General features: G+C 39.1%; 1 protein-coding gene across 3 annotated transcripts; it reads right to left on the bottom strand.

Annotated features, from left to right (window-relative positions):
• Window positions 1–2,208: 2,208 nt before the first annotated feature.
• Window positions 2,209–18,773, bottom strand: UCHL5 (ubiquitin C-terminal hydrolase L5). 3 transcript variants are annotated; one of them, XM_017815910.1, is made up of 11 exons: window positions 18,619–18,773; window positions 17,252–17,315; window positions 16,000–16,105; window positions 8,361–8,486; window positions 8,213–8,274; window positions 8,004–8,134; window positions 6,601–6,664; window positions 5,422–5,524; window positions 4,906–5,019; window positions 4,643–4,741; window positions 2,209–2,813 (listed from the first exon to the last, which is right to left on the bottom strand). In XM_017815910.1, exons 1-11 carry the CDS (start codon window positions 18,698–18,700, stop codon window positions 2,769–2,771), a joined length of 996 nt encoding a protein of 331 aa, XP_017671399.1. In that variant the 5' UTR covers window positions 18,701–18,773; the 3' UTR covers window positions 2,209–2,768. The 3 variants fall into 3 exon arrangements, with proteins under 3 accessions (XP_017671399.1, XP_017671400.1, XP_017671401.1); XM_017815911.1 differs by having other exon boundaries at window positions 4,906–5,016; window positions 18,619–18,754; XM_017815912.1 differs by lacking the exon at window positions 4,906–5,019 and having other exon boundaries at window positions 18,619–18,754.
• Between the last annotated feature and the right edge of the window lie 348 nt (window positions 18,774–19,121).

Below are 19,121 nucleotides of genomic sequence, written 5' to 3'. Positions count from 1 at the left end.
GTTTCTGAAAACTGTAAGACAGATTAAGGCCCAAATCTCTATTTTGATTTTTTGGGCACCTTTAATTTGCTAATTCATTGTCCTGGTTTAACCCCAGCTGCCAACTCAGCTCCACAGAGTTGCTCATCACTTTCCACCAGTGGAATGGGGGAAGAGAATCAGAAGAGTAAAAGTGAGAAAACTTGTGGGTTGAGAGAAAGACAGTTCAAAGGGTCAGAAAAGGATGATGGTAACAGTTATAAATTAGAATGTAGATGTGCTGCACAGTGTAACTGCTCACTGCTGTCTGACTGATGCCCAGCCAGCTCTGGAGCAGAGCCCCTGGCCAGCTTTCACCTCAGTTTAAACACAGAGCATGATGTCACGTGCCATGGAATATCCCTGTGGTCACTGGAATCACTGTGTCTCCTCCCAGCTCCTCATGTCCTGCCTCCTCACTGGCAGGACATGAGAACCTGAAAAGTTTTTGACCGAGTCTAAGCACTACTTAGCAACAACTAAAACCACCACTGTGTTATCAACATTATTCTCATACTTAATCCAAAACACAGCACTGTACCAGCTACTTGGAATTAACTGTAGCCCAGCCAAACCTGGACATTCATCAGCTTCATACTCAGCTTTCAATTGACGTGACACTGTCCTAAAAGTAGGCAATAAACAAATAATTGCCTTTAAAGCCAAGACACACGTGAAAAAATGGTTCCACAAATTTGGTGAAAATAGTAAAAAATTATCGAAAGGGTTTTGATCAGGAAATAAAGATTCTATTATATAATGCAGAACACTAGTTTTGACTTGCTCTACTTCTGCATTAAACAGTCTTTTTCAAAGAAAAATATTTTTCATTTACACTTTGGTCTTTACATCTATCCTTTTTTGCCTTCCACAAACCCAGACAGTTTGCTTGCAATACAAGTTTTCTAATTTCTAAAAAAAATTGCTATTAAAATTTGTTGATAATTGCAAAAATAATTTGCTGCTTCAGCAAAATTCCTTTTCCTTTTGTACATGCTCAAGCATGCAAACAAAAGGAGAATGGAGTGACTTCAGTAGAGTTTAAGCTGACATCCATTAACAGCAAAATTTTATGGTAGACATCAAAATTCTCCAAGGATGACAGGGTGCAGCAAGAATCGTCAGGTTACCACATAAAAAGAGAGACAAATGTTTTCAACAATTCGAAATGGGAGTTTCAAATGTACTTTTAAGATCAGAAATGTCTCTTACAGAGGAAGTGTCTTTCCCTTTCCCTGGACAATAATGCTGCAATGATTTACTAGAGTGGGATACTCTCACATACACATGTACGTTCTCATTAACCTGATCAACTTTGTACAGAACACAAATATAGATCTGATGTTCTTTTCTGAAACACATCTTACCCTTCCAGCCACAGCAATGACTCAAGGAGATCCTTCCAGCAGTAGAAGAGCACAGTAAATGTTTTTCTTCAGCCAAAACTTTATCCTGTCAACATATATGCAATATATATGAAGCACCAACAGATAACAGAATTCGTTTCATATTGGGGTTTCAAAAAATTCTCTAAATACACTATATTCTCATCATACAAGCCTACAAGACCACAGGAGCTCACAGTTCAACGAAGTATGCCCATAGGCAAAGTAAGGGAAACAAGCGTTTTAACAGTTTAAAATGTCTTCCAAACAATCAAAGTTCTCTTGCTTTTCTTTCTGGTTTTTTACCCAAATCCTTCAGGAGGAAACAGGAAGTGTTCTAAACAAATTCACATACAGTGACAGTGTTTGAGTAATTCAAATAGTATGTATTGTTGTAATGACCTGTTATTATTCATACTAAAGCAATTTGCCTATTCATAGTGCAAGCAGCTCTTAAGGTGGCAGGACACCAAGTGAGCTCCATTCCCCAGATGTTCCCCTTGGTCCACAGAAGACAGTGCAAGAGTCTTCCATCACAATGATTTTATCAACAATAATCCTCCACACACCTTTTTTCTTATCTTAAATTACCTCTCAAGGTCAAATAAAAAACATTGCTTTAAAGACTTGAATTTAACATACTCCAGAATAGTAATAGCTTATATCCAAGAATATTAACTCCCCAAACCAACAGCATAACTCCCCTTCTAACCCAAATCTAGAATGCATATACTCACAGTCACAAGGCTGATGAACTCCATTATCTTAAGTATCTTGCCCAGTAATAAAATACCACAGAAGAAAGTTTGCCAAAATAAAAATGGGAATATTTATTATCTTTTCTACTAAAGCAATGCAGTTCTTTTAAGATTATACATTGGTCTTTGCAAACGTTTCTACAGCTAAATTCATACTTTTCAATTTTGTAAAAAAATTAGACACATACTTCATAAAAACAAAGACACAGGCTATGCCACTGAACAGCTGGAAGGTATTGTAACTGTTAGTAGGGATGAGCAAAGAAAGCTCATGCTTATGCTTATGGCATTTGTATCGTTATATGTTCAAACGGGACAAAATGGGTACGTTCTCCTTGCACATTTTTGGGTCCACTTCTCAAGTTTTCAGCAATCAGGCAGACTGTTAAATACTGAATTTGAAGAGAACTTAAACATTGCTTAGCAGTACTACATGCACAAGATGCAGGGGAAGGAAGGAGTCAGACCCGTGCATACAGTACAAGACAAAGTGTTACAACTGTCAAACGTGCACTGGACAAAATTTGAAGTTTATGAAAAGTTTTATTTGTAGTCATGAAAATAAGTTTCAGAAGCAAATAACTGTATGTATTATGCAAAGTCATCTTCACTTGGCCTCCTGAGCTTTTTTGGCATTCTGTTTTTCTTTTGCCTAGAAAACAAAGGGAGATGATGTCAAGCTCTGAGAAGACAGATCTTTCTGAAGCTTTGCATGACTACTCATTACATTCCTGAACATCAAAAGATGCTGTAAAAAGAAACATTTTAAATGTAAATTTAAACCCTTCAGAAGCATCCTACTACTATTTTACTGGGTTCGTATATAAAGGCTTTTAAGAATAGATATAGGTTAAAATAAATAATACAAAGGAAATTAAGATTAGGTGATTTCTATGGGGAAAACGAGAGGGGGGAAAAAGCACTATTTTTAAAACATAATTTAAGCTTTCATTTTTCATACCATTGTATTAATTTCATCTAACATAGAAATAACTCCTCCTAATGAAAATGTTCTATGTCACAGGGAAACACTGCATTCAGACACACTGACTAGCAAAACTGAACTCTGCAATGACCAAGATCTTAGTGTTTTAGATCTTTCAGATGAGAGGGAAAAAAACCCAGAAGAGTTCCTATCAAGATATTTGCAGACAAATTCTTATATAACTTGTATCAATTACAAATGGCTCAAATTGCCAGGGAACTAGCATTTTTTCCTTATGGATTTAGTTAAAAGACAGGTTGGCCAAGAAGAGGGGGCAATTCAGAAGCAATATCAGCCAACTGTCTGTCAAAATATTTTTTCATTCTGAATCAGGCTGCTGCTTGTATCACTTGTTATTGAACAGAAAAGTATCTAATTCTGTGATTTAGAATTAAGATCTATCACCAGGTGCTCAGGTCCACTGGAAATTTGCTTGTAAAAGCAGTTTGATGGTCTTATAAATGACTCCTGCCAACACGAAACTGGATTAAAATTCCACACATTACCCAAAGAAGGAAAAAATTAAAAACTAGAAGTTACTGTTTTGTAAGCTACAGGCCAGCAAATGTACCTTCCTAAGTAAATTCAGATAAAGAATGGACTCATTAAAATAATATATAGCTCTTTTTTTCATTATAATAATACAGAGATCCTTTCTCAGTGAGTTCAAGATCAGGGACAGTGCCTCTGGCACACGAGCAGATATGCAAACTGAGCTCAGTACAGCTCAAGTACTCGACCAGCCAGTTTAATAACCTTACCGAAGTGACAGACACTCTTTAATAACTAAGCTTTAATACAAACCTTAACAGTAAATCAATGTTAATAGCTAAACACCTTAAAGAGGAGGAAAGTAAAGCCTGTAAACGAGTAGAACAGGGAAAAGGAGGGAAAGAATTCCCAGCTCCAGTCCCTGTGCCACGGCTGGCACCCGGCGGCCACAGCCCGGTACTGCACCAAACTGGGCGTGGAGAGTCCGCAGTGGCCAAAGGGACCGACGGCGGACGGTGCTGGGGTGCACATTCGAACACTCTGCGGCTCAAAAAGGGATATCAGGAATGATATGGGGAACTCTACCACATACTAACCGAAGCCACGTATCATAATTTTAATAGGATTTTTAATTATCCACGCAGAAAAGCCCAAATCTTACGTCTCTTGTATTGCAGCATCTTACGCCCTGTAATGTGATTTAGATGATATTGAACTGCCTCTTCCTAAATCACCATCAGAAAAATTTGTTTAGTTTATTAAAGGGGAGATACAGTTTGCCTTTGCCTAATACTGCAAAGTTGGTTTGTCCCACAATCTCCAATCTGCACTGAAATTGTGCTTCTTGAGAACAAGGTAAAGTAGCAATACACATGAACGTAAAAAATGTGGTCAAATATCTTGGAATCATAAATGTCATGGGTTTGTTTATTTAATTTTACATAGAAGGTATGAAGAATTATAGTAATATACTGTTTCTTAAAAGTCAGCTAGAAAATACTCACTTTTTCTACTAATGGTATTAACTGCTGGTGCTCTGCTAGAGTCTTTAATAATTCCATGATGAAAGGCAGGTAATTATGTTTTCTTCTAATATTTTCGATCTAAAAATAAATTAAAAGCATTAAAGTATTATTATATCGCTCAGCTATCTTCTAGCCCCCATCCAGTTCTTTCACATTAATTGCAGCAGCTCCCATAGATATAAAAACCAGCTTTTTCTTACAACTGTTGCAATAATTTCATCAGAAAAGCAAAGGCTACATACCTTATATCTTTTTAATTTTTGGTTCTCTTCTTCAATTAACATCTGGTATTTTGCAACTTCTGATTGTATAGAACTTAGCATATTACTACTTTGATCTGTATCCATAGGCTCCTCCTTCCACAAAACAGAAAAAAACCTAAACTAAGTCTTGTCTTCAGAATATTTCTATCACAGATTAGGGTATCACAGTTATAGCAACATTCCAGGAATTTCCTCAGTTAGGTATAAGCAGAGTAGCTCGGGCACTAGGTAAAGAACAATTCCAGTACCACAGCAGATGAGTCAAGACTGAAAGCCACAATGACATGGTCACACTGTACCCAGTGCTCAGCTCAGCTCCCTGGGAAGGAACCAGAGCTGCAGCAGTGACTGTGCTGCACAGGGAAGCAGTAATAGCAATCCTTCCCTGCTTTTTTTACTGATACTCCATTTGGAGCAAGGAAAGGAGGTGAATAGTAAAGCAAACACACAGAACTACTAGAGAACTACTCCAGTAATGTAAATACCATGGCCTACCTCTGCCAGCTGTTGCTGTAACTCTGCAATCCTCTGCTCATATATCATCTTCCTGTCAGACACAATAGCCATCAGGTTAAACCTTATCTCACCTTCACTGTATCTAAAGGAGGAACAGAAAAACAAAACAAGAAAAACAACCCACTTTCAAAATTAGTCACTAACATGACAATTCAAAAACCTCCTCCTCTATTTCATTAGAAGGGAATACATTTCGTGGAAACAACATTTTAAATGGATCTATTAAATTAGGTTGTGCTACAGATCTAATTTTGCCTCAAATGAATTCTACCCAATTTGTAACTCCTAATAACCTCCTCTCCCCAGATATTACTATTCCTGTCTGTGGTCACAAAACATAAACACTTAAACTGTGAAAAAAGGAAAACAAAACACAATATAGTTGACAATAAAACTTGCACAAGACTGCTGCATACAACAGTTTTTACTTTCTCATTACTATTACTTGTTAGAAAACATGGGAGACTTCTTCATACAGTGTGAAAAGTACATTCAACAGTTAGACTAGCAGGCCTTTCAGACTCAAAATTCTCCAAATGCAATTTGGTAGTAATGCTTTGCTTATTAAAAAAAAGTCTTCAAGCAAAAGCTTTTAAAATAATTTTCTAGAAACGGCATAAAATCAACTTTATTTCTAGCACATTTAGGGCTGCTGTTTGGAGTCAGAGCCAACAAGTAGGAAAACTTAAGTAGTATGTTTTTCCATCTTAAATTTCTAAAACAAGCCACATACCAAAGAAAACCTTGTTATCTCTAAATCCCAGCTGTATGGATATAGTTACTATCTAGTACTCCTAAGTATAAGCACACACTCAAACTTTACTCATGGTCATGACACTCTTAGTTTTCACTTGCAAAAACCCACAGCTGTTTAACAGAGATAATAATCTTGCTCTTCTTTCTCCAGAGCACTAGTGGGGTCTCTCTTTACTACACAGATACCTCACTTTGATTAATTACACAGCAGAACAGTGTCTCACATTTATCTCCTGTTGGGCAATAGGTTCTCAAGTCACACAATGATACGCATACAGAAATGATGCATAAGCATAATTCCTTAGAAATTCAGCTGATATTCTTTAACTGAAGGAAATTAAGAGTAAGGAATTTTAAAACACATAGAAGGTGCTATATTTTAAAAGCATCATGACCATTTACTTTTGAATACGCTTCTCTATGACAGGCCGTACAGCACTTATCCAGTCATCTTGGTTGCATGCACCTGGGGAAAAACAAAGAAAAAAATTAACCATCTTGGCAAAATTTACTGCAAAGTCAAGACCTGGATAATTCAGGTGTATGCAGCAACTTCAAAGCATGTAACAAGTTCTTCCTTAGCAACTGCAGCCTCAAATTACTCAGGTGATTTTTCAGGAGGCAGAAGACATTTTATTAATTACAATATTTAGATAACGCAGTGACCAAAGCAATGGAGCAAAACTAAATTTTAAGGGCATAAGCATCTAACAATTTACTTTGTTGATAACACAAAACAATAGGGCAGAGGGAAAGTATGTTATGGAAGATTTATATGAGAGGAAAGAAGTTAGTTGGTATGACAACATTACAATAGATAGCAAAAGAAAACATTATGGACAGCTACAGCTGTCTGTTTAGTATCAACTCTTGATTTTTGTCTCTGTAGATGCAATACAAGGTTAAAAAGTCAGATACAGAGAAAAGCCATAAAAGGCTATATGATAGATAACTTGACTTTGAGATAAAAGAGAGAATAACTAAAGGTGATTTCCTAAGTTGACAATGCCTCTTTAATAACTTCAAGACCTTCAAGTAAATGAAGAGACTCATGATCTTGTGACCACAAAAATGATGTTACTGGTAGGTCTGCTGACTGTACACTATCTCTAGACTGACTAAAGACAAGCCATTTAGCAGCAAGCCACTACTCAGCCTAAAAATAAAATAAAACTGTCAACAAAACTGGGAAAACACTCTGGAAATGGAGTGTGGAACACACTGACATTAGATCAGACACGAAAGTACAGATACATGATAGGCACTGCAGAGCTTTTCAAGACACAACACAGCACACATATCACCAAGTTAAGAAAGATTACAAAACAGGAGCAAGTCTTACAGAGACTAAAACTATGCTGGAAGTAACTATTTTTTTTTTAGAACCATTAGGAAAATAATTGTTATCTAAGAAGAAACGAGGGCAGGGTGCAAACACAAGCACATAATGTAAAAAAAGTGTTTGGAATCAGCTGTGTACATGCTGCCAGTATGTAAACTTCTCTCTTGCAACAAAACTATCAAGGTATTAGAATGGATTGTATGGCCTGTTCATTTGATTACTGAATGAAAGAAGAGATCATAAGAAACATGGAGGAAGCAGGAAGAAGGCTGTATTTTCAGTCCAACAAAACTAAAACAATATAAATGACTACAAAGAAATACAAACCTGAACTGCACATTTAGAAAACTTAAGATATTTTTTATTTTAATAAGTAACTTGGTTTGAGCCTGTAATATCTGACCAATTGTTCAAAAAGCTATTGTTAGAATGGAAGATGTTCAGAAAAAATACCAAATGTTACCTAAATCAATTGGTCCTTCCCTTAAGCCATCCAGCTCATACAGACGACCATTAACAGGAACGTAGCTCACAAAATGAAATGCATCTTCTTCCTTTGCTGAAGACTTTGCATCAAATTCAAACATCTGTTGTCTGCAAAGAGAATTTTAGAAAACCTGAGATTAAAAAGAATTTCCTTCCAGTTTTGCCTAGATTTAAAACATGTGTTACCTGGCAAAACTGTTGTGAACTTGCCGAATCACTTCCGAGTTGCTCAGTGCCAAACCTTTCATCTGAAAGGAAGTAACACAATGACTGTGAGCCAGCACAGCCATAACACTGTAGCACTTAAAAAATACAGAAAACGGTGGGCACTTACTGCAGCATCAAAACTTTGTGAAAATTCCTTAAATTCTGACAAAGTCTCTCCTAGATGGATGTCTTGATGAGCACAATTTAACAGCACACTTATTATGGCTTGAGTTGCACAAGCATTATTAATTACCTAGAAAAAAGTATTGAGAATTTGTTCATCATTGGTGATAAAAACTTACTTTAATCTGGGCAACATTTTTCGTTACAAACACACACTTTCTGTGCTGCATCATATTAAAGTTCACTCTAAAACAGACTAGATTTGCTGCCTGAGTAGCTGCAGAAAAGCTTTTGCTGTAGGAGACTAGTAAAATGAATTCTGGATGGCTGCAATGTACAATTCATTGACAAAACTGATATTGCATAGCTCTACTTAGAAACTGTCATTCTACTGCCTCAACATCTCCCTAAAACGATTAATAAAGGACGCAGAAGAAATGTAGGAATCCTCTTATCTCTGTGGAAAAACACATGAAGTACTATTCAAAGCAAGTTGCCCAAATTGCATTATTGTATCTTAAAAAAAAAGTCAACTCTCCCCTCAAAAAACTCCTTCAAATAATCAGAATTCCTACCAGGCACAGCAGGTCAAAAAAAATTAATTAAGAGCAATAAAGCACATTATGGAACCTAGAATTTTTATTAAAAGGTTGTGTTGGACAAAAGAATTTCACATATTCTAGGGATAAACTAATAAAATTTAGAAGTGTTCCAAGATGTGAAAATTGTTAAAAATATAGTTTGCTGAATAATATAAGCCATATGATACTTCAAGATTTTTCAGTTTTTTCTTAATTTACAATATACCTATTCTTTTCAAGCTAACATTAAGATACTAGTTTGACACTGTTACTCTTCAGTGTTAAATATTCCATTTTTAGAAAATATAAACACCCCCCTTCACATTAAAGCCATGTTTTTAATGTTGTTTACTAATACCCAAACTAAACCACAGTATTTTAAGAAAGAGACTACAAGAATTATTAAATATAATCTGAGATTTAATTAAAAGCAGAGTAATCAAAAGTTATAAGACTGTAATAAAAGAAAGACTTTATAATAGTGTTTTCTTAGTGAGCTATGGGTTAGGAAAAAGTAACATATCTTTAGTCTATAACACTGTTCTGCAATTGAAAATGCTACTTAAACCATAGGACTGGTAGAGAGGATGTGAATTTTGTACTAAAAAATGAAAATTAGTTGAGGGCTGTGAATGTGAAACCACTTCCAACAAGAAAGGAGAAGGAAAAAAAAGTGAGAAAACCCGACCAACCTGTTTTACAGTCAAAGCTGGTCGTAACAAAGGAAAACCTACTATGTTAATAATATAAGCCACATTTATATTCATTTTCTATACTTCAGGGTGTTCTCAGTTCAGATTATGTTTGTATGCAGATGATAAAGAAATAATAAAAAACTCCTTAATTTAATAAAATTACGATCTAGTTGACTTAAATGGTAATCAAGGGAGTCAGCTGCACGTGCAGAGAGATTACAGCAAGTGAAACTCAGGTTAAACAAACTGCAGGTACACAAGCAAGGGCTGGAGTACACACAATTGCAGAATTAAGAACATAGGAAGAAAAGCCATCAAGGGCAGTGAAATAATGAAACAGAAGCAGAAAAATTCAACCCCCCCCCCGCTACCAGAATGGCATAATTTGAATTAACACTGTTACATAGGAAAAGGAATCAAGAACTAAAGAGTCTCTCAGATATGACTAGAGAATGTTATCAGAAACAGTTGTAAAAGTAGCACTAGGATGAAAGCAGAAGATCTCAAGTGGATCAGAGTGAGCTAACCTGACACAGTGGTTACAAACACTCCAAGCTGATAGAGAAAGGAGAAAGAAGGGAGGGACAGCTGTGTTGACAAATATTAGAACAGTGCTGCTACAACAAAGGGAGGGACACTACAGCAAACTGTACTTGTTAAATCCTGACTAATACAGGACATTAGAGAGAGAGAGACAGGACTAAATGGCAACTACTTTTGCTGAAAAATCAGGATGGAACAATCAGTTGCTCTGGCAAAGATAACTCAAGAATGGCTTCAAAAAAAGGGAAGGGAAATTTAGAGACATTTTGTGCTGACCAGCTAGATACAGGAGCTTTAAACAACAGAAAAGAGGAAAAATTAGACTTGGCAGGCAATTCATGAGCTCATCAAATACTGAGCATAAATGTGATTTTGTATTTCAGCTACAGTATGAGTTGTGTCTGATGAAGCATATAAGGACCAAGCTAAACAATGTCTAACTGCTAGAAAACAATATACAAAAGATGCAGACCTGAGGCCAGTGGCCTCCAGCTGCTGAAATGAAAATATATTACAGAAATGCATTATAGAACTTCAGAAAGTGAGAGGCAGGAGGTAAGGAAAGGGCAGCAAGAACAGTCCTGTAGCAGAGAAACAGAAGCAAGTGCAGGTGATGCACATAAAAATCCAGTGTTCCTGGATCTAGGTGACATGGGAGAAGTACCAAGGTGGAACAAGGAGGTCCCTGGCTAGTGGCAGCTCACAGGCAGGGTGAAGAGTGCGGAGTGAGGAGGATGTGACTGCAGGAGCAGATGTGGACAAGTGCAAGGTTTACTGTCACACAGGCACGATGCCATCAGTGCACACAGCCAGGCCAGCACTGGTACGCACACAGCTACTGAGTCCTTCCAGGGAAACTGCTCAGGATACCCATCTCTCCAATTTCCAATGGATCTCACTGAAGGTGCCTCAGCATTGGCTGAAAACATGTTCTGAATGACAATAAATGCAGGTTTTCCCCAAAGGACCTTTTTTTTTTTTTTTTCACTTGAGGCTTAAGAGGATCTTCTTTATTTGTCCAGAAATCCCAACATTTGCCTGGATATTTCTGTCCAGGAAGGCCTGGTAAGGTATTTGATCAATATTCAGGACTCCAACTTAAAGCATATACCTGTATTTGAAAGATTTTTTTAGCAACAGTACAAAGAGTATTTAATAATATTTGAAACAAAATCATAATATACATATACAGGTATGTATCATGAGAAGATTGCCACATCACCCAGTGAAACTCAGCTTAAAACAAACCAAGGAACCACTAGAACAGGCTACTCTGGCACACTCTTCAAGATGCATTACTTCCTAAGCATGCATCTTTCTCTAGGGATCCAGTCTGAGTTTCTGGATCAACCTCAGGCTGAAGCACTTTAAGGTCTCGAATCGCATCTTCCATCTGATGGATTTTGTATTTTGCTTTTCAAAAAAGCTGTGGACAACCTTGTGCTGTGGTAGTATAACCATCAAATCTCTGGGCTTTACTTACTAAGCATCCCAGTAGTAGAAAACAGTTGGTTTTACAAAGTGCAAGATGAAAAATTCAGCATTAGCACAAAGTTCCACAATTTATTCTTGTTTAAAAAATGGAAAGTTTTTAAAAATTTTTATTTCCTTGGAGTAAGGATATAACATTTTTACAGTTATATTCGGTTACTGAAGATCTTTTCCCACTTTGTTTAATGTCTTGCAAGTTGTACTTAGAAGTTATCTGATATCCCAAGTTTAGCTTTAACATGGATATCTGGTCAAAACTTGAAATCAATTAAGTACTGGAAATGTTAAAATACAGATGCTTCCCTCAGTGGCACAAAGACAACTGAAGACCAATGTTTTGTTATTAACAGTATTGTTTATAAGACCCTCCTTCTGAAGGTATTCCCAATTAATCAAGTTAATGTTCTATCATCAGCCAATGCAAAATAAAATAAATACATGGCACCAAAGAAAGGCAGGATACCATTACTTTAGTAATAAAACCTGAAGAGTTTATTAAACTAAGAAAGTGTAGTTCACAAGTCTGCAACAATGGCATTCACTTTTGTCAAGAGACACCTGCACTCCTGCAGTGCTGAGCACAGAACACAGCTACTCCAAGCAGTGCAGAGGGAAGCTGAATACATTGGGTAGGCATAACCATGTAGCTGCTGCATGTCAAAGTAACAGCAAGGGCCCACTTAAACAACACAGAAATCAGGAAATTCAGAGTTAAGGCTGAAATTGTATCCTTAACTCACCTCATTGTGCCTAGGTATCCTAGCTCAAAGGGTATGTAAGATCATCCAGAGTTCTGTGGCCTCAAATAGAGGACCAAATCATACCTAGGCATAACAGGGAGGCCAAATTTAACATGAGTGCACATAAAAGTGACCATTAAAAAAACACCTTTAATATGCATGCATACCAGACAGACTTTTAAATTCAACCCCCAAACATAATCCTGATTTAACTTCGAACACGATCTAGCTGTCATTTGGAATTCAACTACAACATCAGTATGAAAGTGGAAATGAGTAAGATGTGAGCATGCACAAGCTTCTTAGCAAAACTATGTTTCCTAATGCAATTTCAAAGATGTTTTGCTAGACACAGTTTGCGAGCTGTAGCCTTTTACATCTAACTAAGGTTCCCCCCAATTAGACAACTTTTAAGATGGAACATTTAATTGAAGTTGAATAGAAACAGAGCTATGCTGTAATAACATCAGTTATTTCCCATACTCAACTATTGATACATATCAACAGTAACTCTATCTTACTCATACAGGATTCAGGATTATATTTTAAACCATGTCTGCAGTAAAACGAATTGTACCAAATCTCTTCAGATGATAATATTTAAAAGAAGAAAATGTATGGGAAAGGAAAGAGATACAAAGACTTCCTCAGATTTTTAAGGCTCCTTTGTCATGTCAGTTTTGAAGACACAGATCAACAGAGCAATAACCTTAAATGTCAAAAATTTTCCTAACAAATTTATTTGTTCTGGGATTCCAGCCTACAAATGAACATATTGTTATTTTACATCAGCATTTTTGTAATGAAGAAAAAAAGTCTTCTTGAAAGATCTCAAAGCCACCACAAAATTTGGCTTAAAACATACACAGAGAAAATAAAAAAAAGACACATGAGCCCAGTTGAATGATGGCTGGGAGGACTTGCTCTTTCACAATAAAAGTATTTAATATTAATGCTCATCTTCCTTGGTGTTCCTGGGTGACTCAGAAGGATTCACAGACTATGGCCTCAAGAAATGCAACCACCTCAGCACTACCATAGAAAAACTCCTGTTCTCTCTCACTTACCTGTTACTGGCTTTGTCCTGTCCAGACTCACTGGACAAACACATCTCACAATACAGCAGGAGACCGGCCCAGAAAATAGGCACAGAGCATCTACAGACAACTGCAGGTTGATGAGCTGCAGTGGCTCACACAAGTGCAGTGAGTAGCTGAGCCATTGTGAGAGAAGAACAGAACCACAGCATTGAAAGGAGACAGGCTGAGAGGACCAAGGCATCCTGCTCTCATCATCACAAGATCAGACAGTTGCTCAAGAAAACTCTACAAGTCCTCAAAACATTGCTTGTCAAGTTTAATCTCTAACCAAGGCTAACTTTCTTCGATGTGAGAATCACCAGAGCTAAACTGGTATTACAGCTCCCTCCAAAATATCCAAAGCAGTTTTTTTCACTTATCTGTTGGTTTTTAATACTAATTTCTTCACAGCTATTCCACTAGTTGTTCAGCCACAATGTATCAGTCCAGACAAAGCTGAACTGGTATAAACCACAAGCATATGTATGTCTACAAGAAAAATGTCCTGATTTTGCTAAGCCACTGCACTTGACTGACAGACAACACTAAAACACGACAAAGATACTAACTTAAAAATTTTTTGCAAATTACTTTTGAAACATCTACTCCATGCCATCAAGTGGTGTAACCAGGTACTACTATTGTAAGAGTCAACATTTCTAGAAATTGCTTTCCTGCTAAAATTAAGTCACTCCACCACACCCTCCTTAAAGGCAGAAGGTGTAGGAAGCAAAAGATTACAAAGTTCCTACACCTTCACAAAGAGGATTCAGGCTTAAGAAAACATTAAAATATGAATGTTTCAAAGAAAGCTACAAAATAAAGAAGACTTTTCACTGTTAGCCTTTAATTTTGTGGTTTTTGTTCTCAAGTCTACCATTATCCAAAGTTTTTTATGTAAATTCTGCAATCTTAAAGCTTAAGAAAGTTCCTCTTAGCTTAGTGTCAAGCTTCAAAAAGGGAAGTGAAGAGGGGGGGAAGGCAAAAGAAGCAAAGCAAGCAGACAAATGCTTTGAAAGTTTTCAGCATTCCCAAGAACAGCAATTCTGGCAGACCCTCAACTATTGACAGGAAACAAGATGAAGTCCTTTGAGTGAGGGAAAATTTACCTTTATCTTGAGAAAAAGAACAACCAACCCAAACCAAACCCCAAACCCAAAAACCCCTCTCTAGCTTCATATCAGAGTAATTTCCTGCTGCCACGTAACTACCCTTGGAGAGTTTTATCAAGGATTTTCCTGAGCTTCTTTGCATTATGGCTATTCTGTAGTCACAGCCTATGATCACCAGCAGTATGTTTCATTAGGCAGAAGTCACAACTTAAACCACTGTCTATCAGAGCTATCAGACTATAAAGATGTTTGACAAACCACTGCTGATCACTGTATCATAAAAATAGTGGGCAGTGCTTGGCAGGACTCGAGAGCTGCAGCAGGGGAACAATGAAGAAAATCAGTATTAAAAAAGACCAAAGAATGAAGTCATCCACAATAGCATGAAACAGTAAGGTGATTATAAAATACAACAGAAGCACAGGTACAGAGTGGCCAGGACAGCTATTTCCACTGTTTTCCATATTTCTATACTTTTAGCTGCAGGTGTGTGGAGACTTTTTATATCCTGAAATTTACATAAAAAACACTTCTGCCTTTGTGGTGGGACATAAACCAACAAAAAATCCCAACCAGGGGAAAAAACCCTCCAGCAAATAGACTAAGTACAGTCTTCATAGAAAGCCTAATATTTTGCCTTTTGGTATGAATGCTTTGTAATTAACACACATAGGATTACATTTTCCGTTTAGACTTACACTTATCACTGTTTCATAAGCAGGTCTTGCAAAAGATCTAAAAACACTTATTAAATACTCCTGTTTTCATTCTGGTTACTTTCTCTTGCTTTTCTTGCTTGCCAACAACACACACACACAGTCTGTCAAAGCTAACACAAAATTTCAGTACTATCCGGTATTTAATAAAATACAATGGCTTACATCAGCAAAACCAATTTTTCCTGTAATTTCAAATTTAAACTCACCTTTCTGATTTAAATACTTAAAACTTGCATGTCAAAACTGTCTGCAAACCCTTAAGGAAAGTATTATCCTAGAGCTATACTTCCCCAGCTGCAGAGCATTTGAGAAACACAAGAAATAAAAACAGGGCCAAAATAAACGTTTCTTCCAAGAAGTTGTTGAAAGTGGTTTCAAAAAAATAATTTGCTCATTCTGCTGAGAACATGTACCAAGTCTTTATTTACTGCACAGAAGAGTGAGTTAATCTGTGGGCTGACAAATAACAACCCATGGCTGGTATTTCTGACTTAACATATCAAACTGATTTGCTTTGTTAATCACCTTTCAATACACAGTTCCTACTCTCAAAATTTGTTGAAGTCATTTCACCTTCTAAAGTGTTAATTTTTCTGTTCATATTAACACAAAGATGGTTTATTTTTCATTATTAAAAGCTATGATTCATGACTTATTTAAGAAAATTACTGAACTTGCCATACCTGCTTAGCAAAAAATATTGTATCCAGTCTGGAGTCCTGAACAACAGAACCTGCTGGTTCCTCTCCAGGCTGCCACTTGAAGAGAAAAATTAGCCCATGTACTGGCCTGAAAAACAAAATTGATAGGAAAAAGATCACCTGTACTGATGAAAAGTATTGAATCCAGAAGTCTATACTGTAATTTAACTGTATGCTGGTATGGTAATTCTGTTCACTATTTATAAACACAGGGAACTTCCACTGAAATTTTCAGATGTGGTCTTTTAATTGGGCAGAAGACAATTCAGGTTTCCTTCTGTAAATGTTAAACAAACCCAATTTAAATTAGCATTCAACCTGTAACTTACTTAAGTCAGTGCCAGTTTTCCTGGTTACTGCAACTATTACAACTGCAAAACTCTCATTTCAATTGGTTAGTGATAAATACCTGTCAAAACATTTCTCAATCCCATACAAGAGCAGGAACTAAAGTTTTGGTAATCCTTCCAGACACAGATGAAACATTCAAAGAGGAGCTCTCATGAAACTTCCAGTTTTCTACTAAAAATACATCATGCTTTTCAGACTGCACCAATTGTTGCATCTTCTGAGAGGTTAATTATGCAAATGTGGGATATCCACGAGGGATACAGGAGTATGGTCCAGGTTAGATGACATTTTCCTCTTAAAATCTTGTATATTAATATGGGTAACAATGCATCGTGGACAAAAAGGTAAAAGAACTAATGTTGCCTAATGAGAGCAGAACTGTTCCATATGACACCAGCTGTTCTCAGCTACAACAAGCCTATTTGCCTTCACATACATATGGAAGTGGCTCTGCAGGAAAAACGAGTTACAGAGGTACGTAAATACAGTAAAGTAATTTCTTTTAGACAACAGATGGAATATCATTACGTGAGGAAGTAAGGAAAATAAAAGCAAGGAACAGAAATTTGTCACAGAATTTGTTAAAAGATGTAATGCAAGCTAATGGCAAAATCATCAGAAATCTATTTCCACATTCTAGCCGCTATCAGGACCTCTCTCAAAACTCGGCAAAGACAGATTAAGGATCAAGGCATTCATAAAAAGCAATTTAACTGTCAGGTATTCCATTAAATCAAAATCCTAATAAACTTCTGTGGAAACTGAAGGAAAAAACACGAATTCAAAAAACCCCAAACAAAAAAGACACCAAAACCACACCTGAGTTTCGTACACATTCTTTCGGTGACTTCAGACAAATGTAAACAACAAATGTGTGCCTTACTTCAGTTTTTCGAAGTTCTCTGGTTCCAAACTCCATATTTCTTCAACTTGTGCTCCTCTACAGCCTGAAACAAGGAAAAATACAGGTTTCTTCAACTAACCCATTTAAAAGGGATGCAGCCACTAAACAAAGACATATGAAAGAAAATACATAAAGACATATGTAACACTTACAACTTGTATGTCCAGGTTATGGATAAGTCTATCTATGGGCTTTGCATTTAAGAAAGAAACAGAGGAGATTAAAATGTCTTTGGTCACCTCGTGTCCTCCATTCAACTGAAAACAACACTGTTTTCAAAGACATTATCAGCAAGTCCAAAGCAGAACTTAAAACATTTCTCTCCAGGAAAAGACCCATGGTAGTAGACTGAAAATACTGTAAATGATACACTCAAGCAAGACACTTGCATAAGACAGAGCCCAAAAGGTTCAATACTTAACACGTGGAAGATTAATCCATAGGTTAAATAAAAACAGAAAAGGAGAAGCATGTCTGGACTTGTGAAAAAAAGACAGGACAGAAACTATGAATCAACCTAGCATAAAATCATTTTGCTTCTTTGGCCAATTCCTGTGTAGACTTAGCTGTCACTACAACCATACACTCACAGTATCACCAAAGATTTTAAACGCAATTCAACATAAAATTTAATATTCTAGAAGACCAAGCAGCCCCTTGTAGACTCCCCAGCCCAAAGCCAAGGCCCATAGCTCAGCCCTGGGGGGCTTGTTCTCCCCTTCTTCCAGGCAACTGGCGACAAAACGAGAGGACAGTCTTAAGCTGCACCAGGGGAGGCTTAGGTTGGACATTAGGAGGAATTTATTCACAGAAAGAGTGCTTAGACACTGGAATGGACTGCCGAGGGAGGTGGTGGATTCACCGTCCCTGGTGGTGTTTAAGGAAAGACTGGACGCGGCACTCAATGCCACGGTCTGGTTCACAGAGCGGTGCTCGGTCACAGGTCGGACTCAATGACCGCAGAGGTCTCTTCATACCTAAGTGATTCGGTGACTCCACGCGGCGCGTCCTCACCGCGCTCCCCGCCAGCAGCGCAACACGTGCCGTGGATGGGCGAGGGCCCCGTGGGCGAGGGCCGGGCGCCGCCGCACAGCCCGCGCTGGGCCCGGGGGCTCCGCCGCCCGCGGGCGCTGCCGGGGACGGGACAGCGGCCGGAGGTCACAAGAGACGGCTCGTCCCCACCCGCGCCGGGAGCGCTCCCGCTCCGCTGCAGCGTCCGGGCCGAGCCCCGCGCCCCGCTCGGCCGGAGCCCCGCACCTCTCGCCGGGGCACCGCTGCCGCACCGACCCGCGCGGGAACAGCCCCGCGAAGCCCCCGCCGCCCGCCCGGCCCCGCCGCCCTCTCACCGAAGCCCTTGATGAGTTCCGTGAAGACGCCCGGGTCGCTCTCCATGAGGCACCACTCGCCGGCGCTGCTGCCCCCGGACATGGCGGCTCCGCCGCCGCTCAGGCCGCGCTGCCGCCCCGCGCCGCTCCCTTCCCTTCCCGGCAGGACCCGCGCCGGGCAGCGCCATGGAGAGGCGGGGCGGCCGCAGGAAGCGGCGCCCGCGACTGGATCCGGGGCAGCCGCCGGCGGCTCCGGCACCGCCCCGGCCGCGGGAGGACCGCGCCACGCCCCGCGGGGCCGCTGCGGGGCGGCTGCGGGGAGGGCGGAGGGTGCGGGACCCGCGTACGCCCCGGCGGGGAGCGGGGCCGGCCCCGAGCGCGGCTCCATCCGGGCACCGCGCGGGGGGCGCGGCCCCATCCGGGTCCCGGCGATGCTGTCGGGGCGCGGCGGGCGGGGCCGGTGCGGGAGTCGCGGAGCTCCGGCGGCCGCAGCGGGACAGCCCTGCCCGCCCTGCGCGCCCGGC

This window comes from Lepidothrix coronata, unplaced genomic scaffold (genome assembly GCF_001604755.1).
Source record: "Lepidothrix coronata isolate B3197 unplaced genomic scaffold, Lepidothrix_coronata-1.0 Scaffold52, whole genome shotgun sequence".
NCBI classification, from domain to species: domain Eukaryota; kingdom Metazoa; phylum Chordata; class Aves; order Passeriformes; family Pipridae; genus Lepidothrix; species Lepidothrix coronata.
The sequence above is the reverse complement of the archived record's forward strand: the minus strand, read 5'-3'. Positions and strand labels throughout refer to the sequence as shown.

Bases quoted from the DNA above. Each gene is read 5' to 3' on its own strand.
- UCHL5 (XM_017815910.1), bottom strand. From the start codon at position 18,700: ATGTCCGGGGGCAGCAGCGCCGGCGAGTGGTGCCTCATGGAGAGCGAC. The intron at 16,106-17,251 runs GTAAGGCACACA...TTTGTTTTTCAG, and splicing joins GAGAACTTCGAAAAACTGAA to GCCAGTACATGGGCTAATTT. The intron at 5,020-5,421 runs GTAGGCCATGGT...GTTTTGTGGAAG, and splicing joins TACAGCAACAGCTGGCAGAG to GAGGAGCCTATGGATACAGA.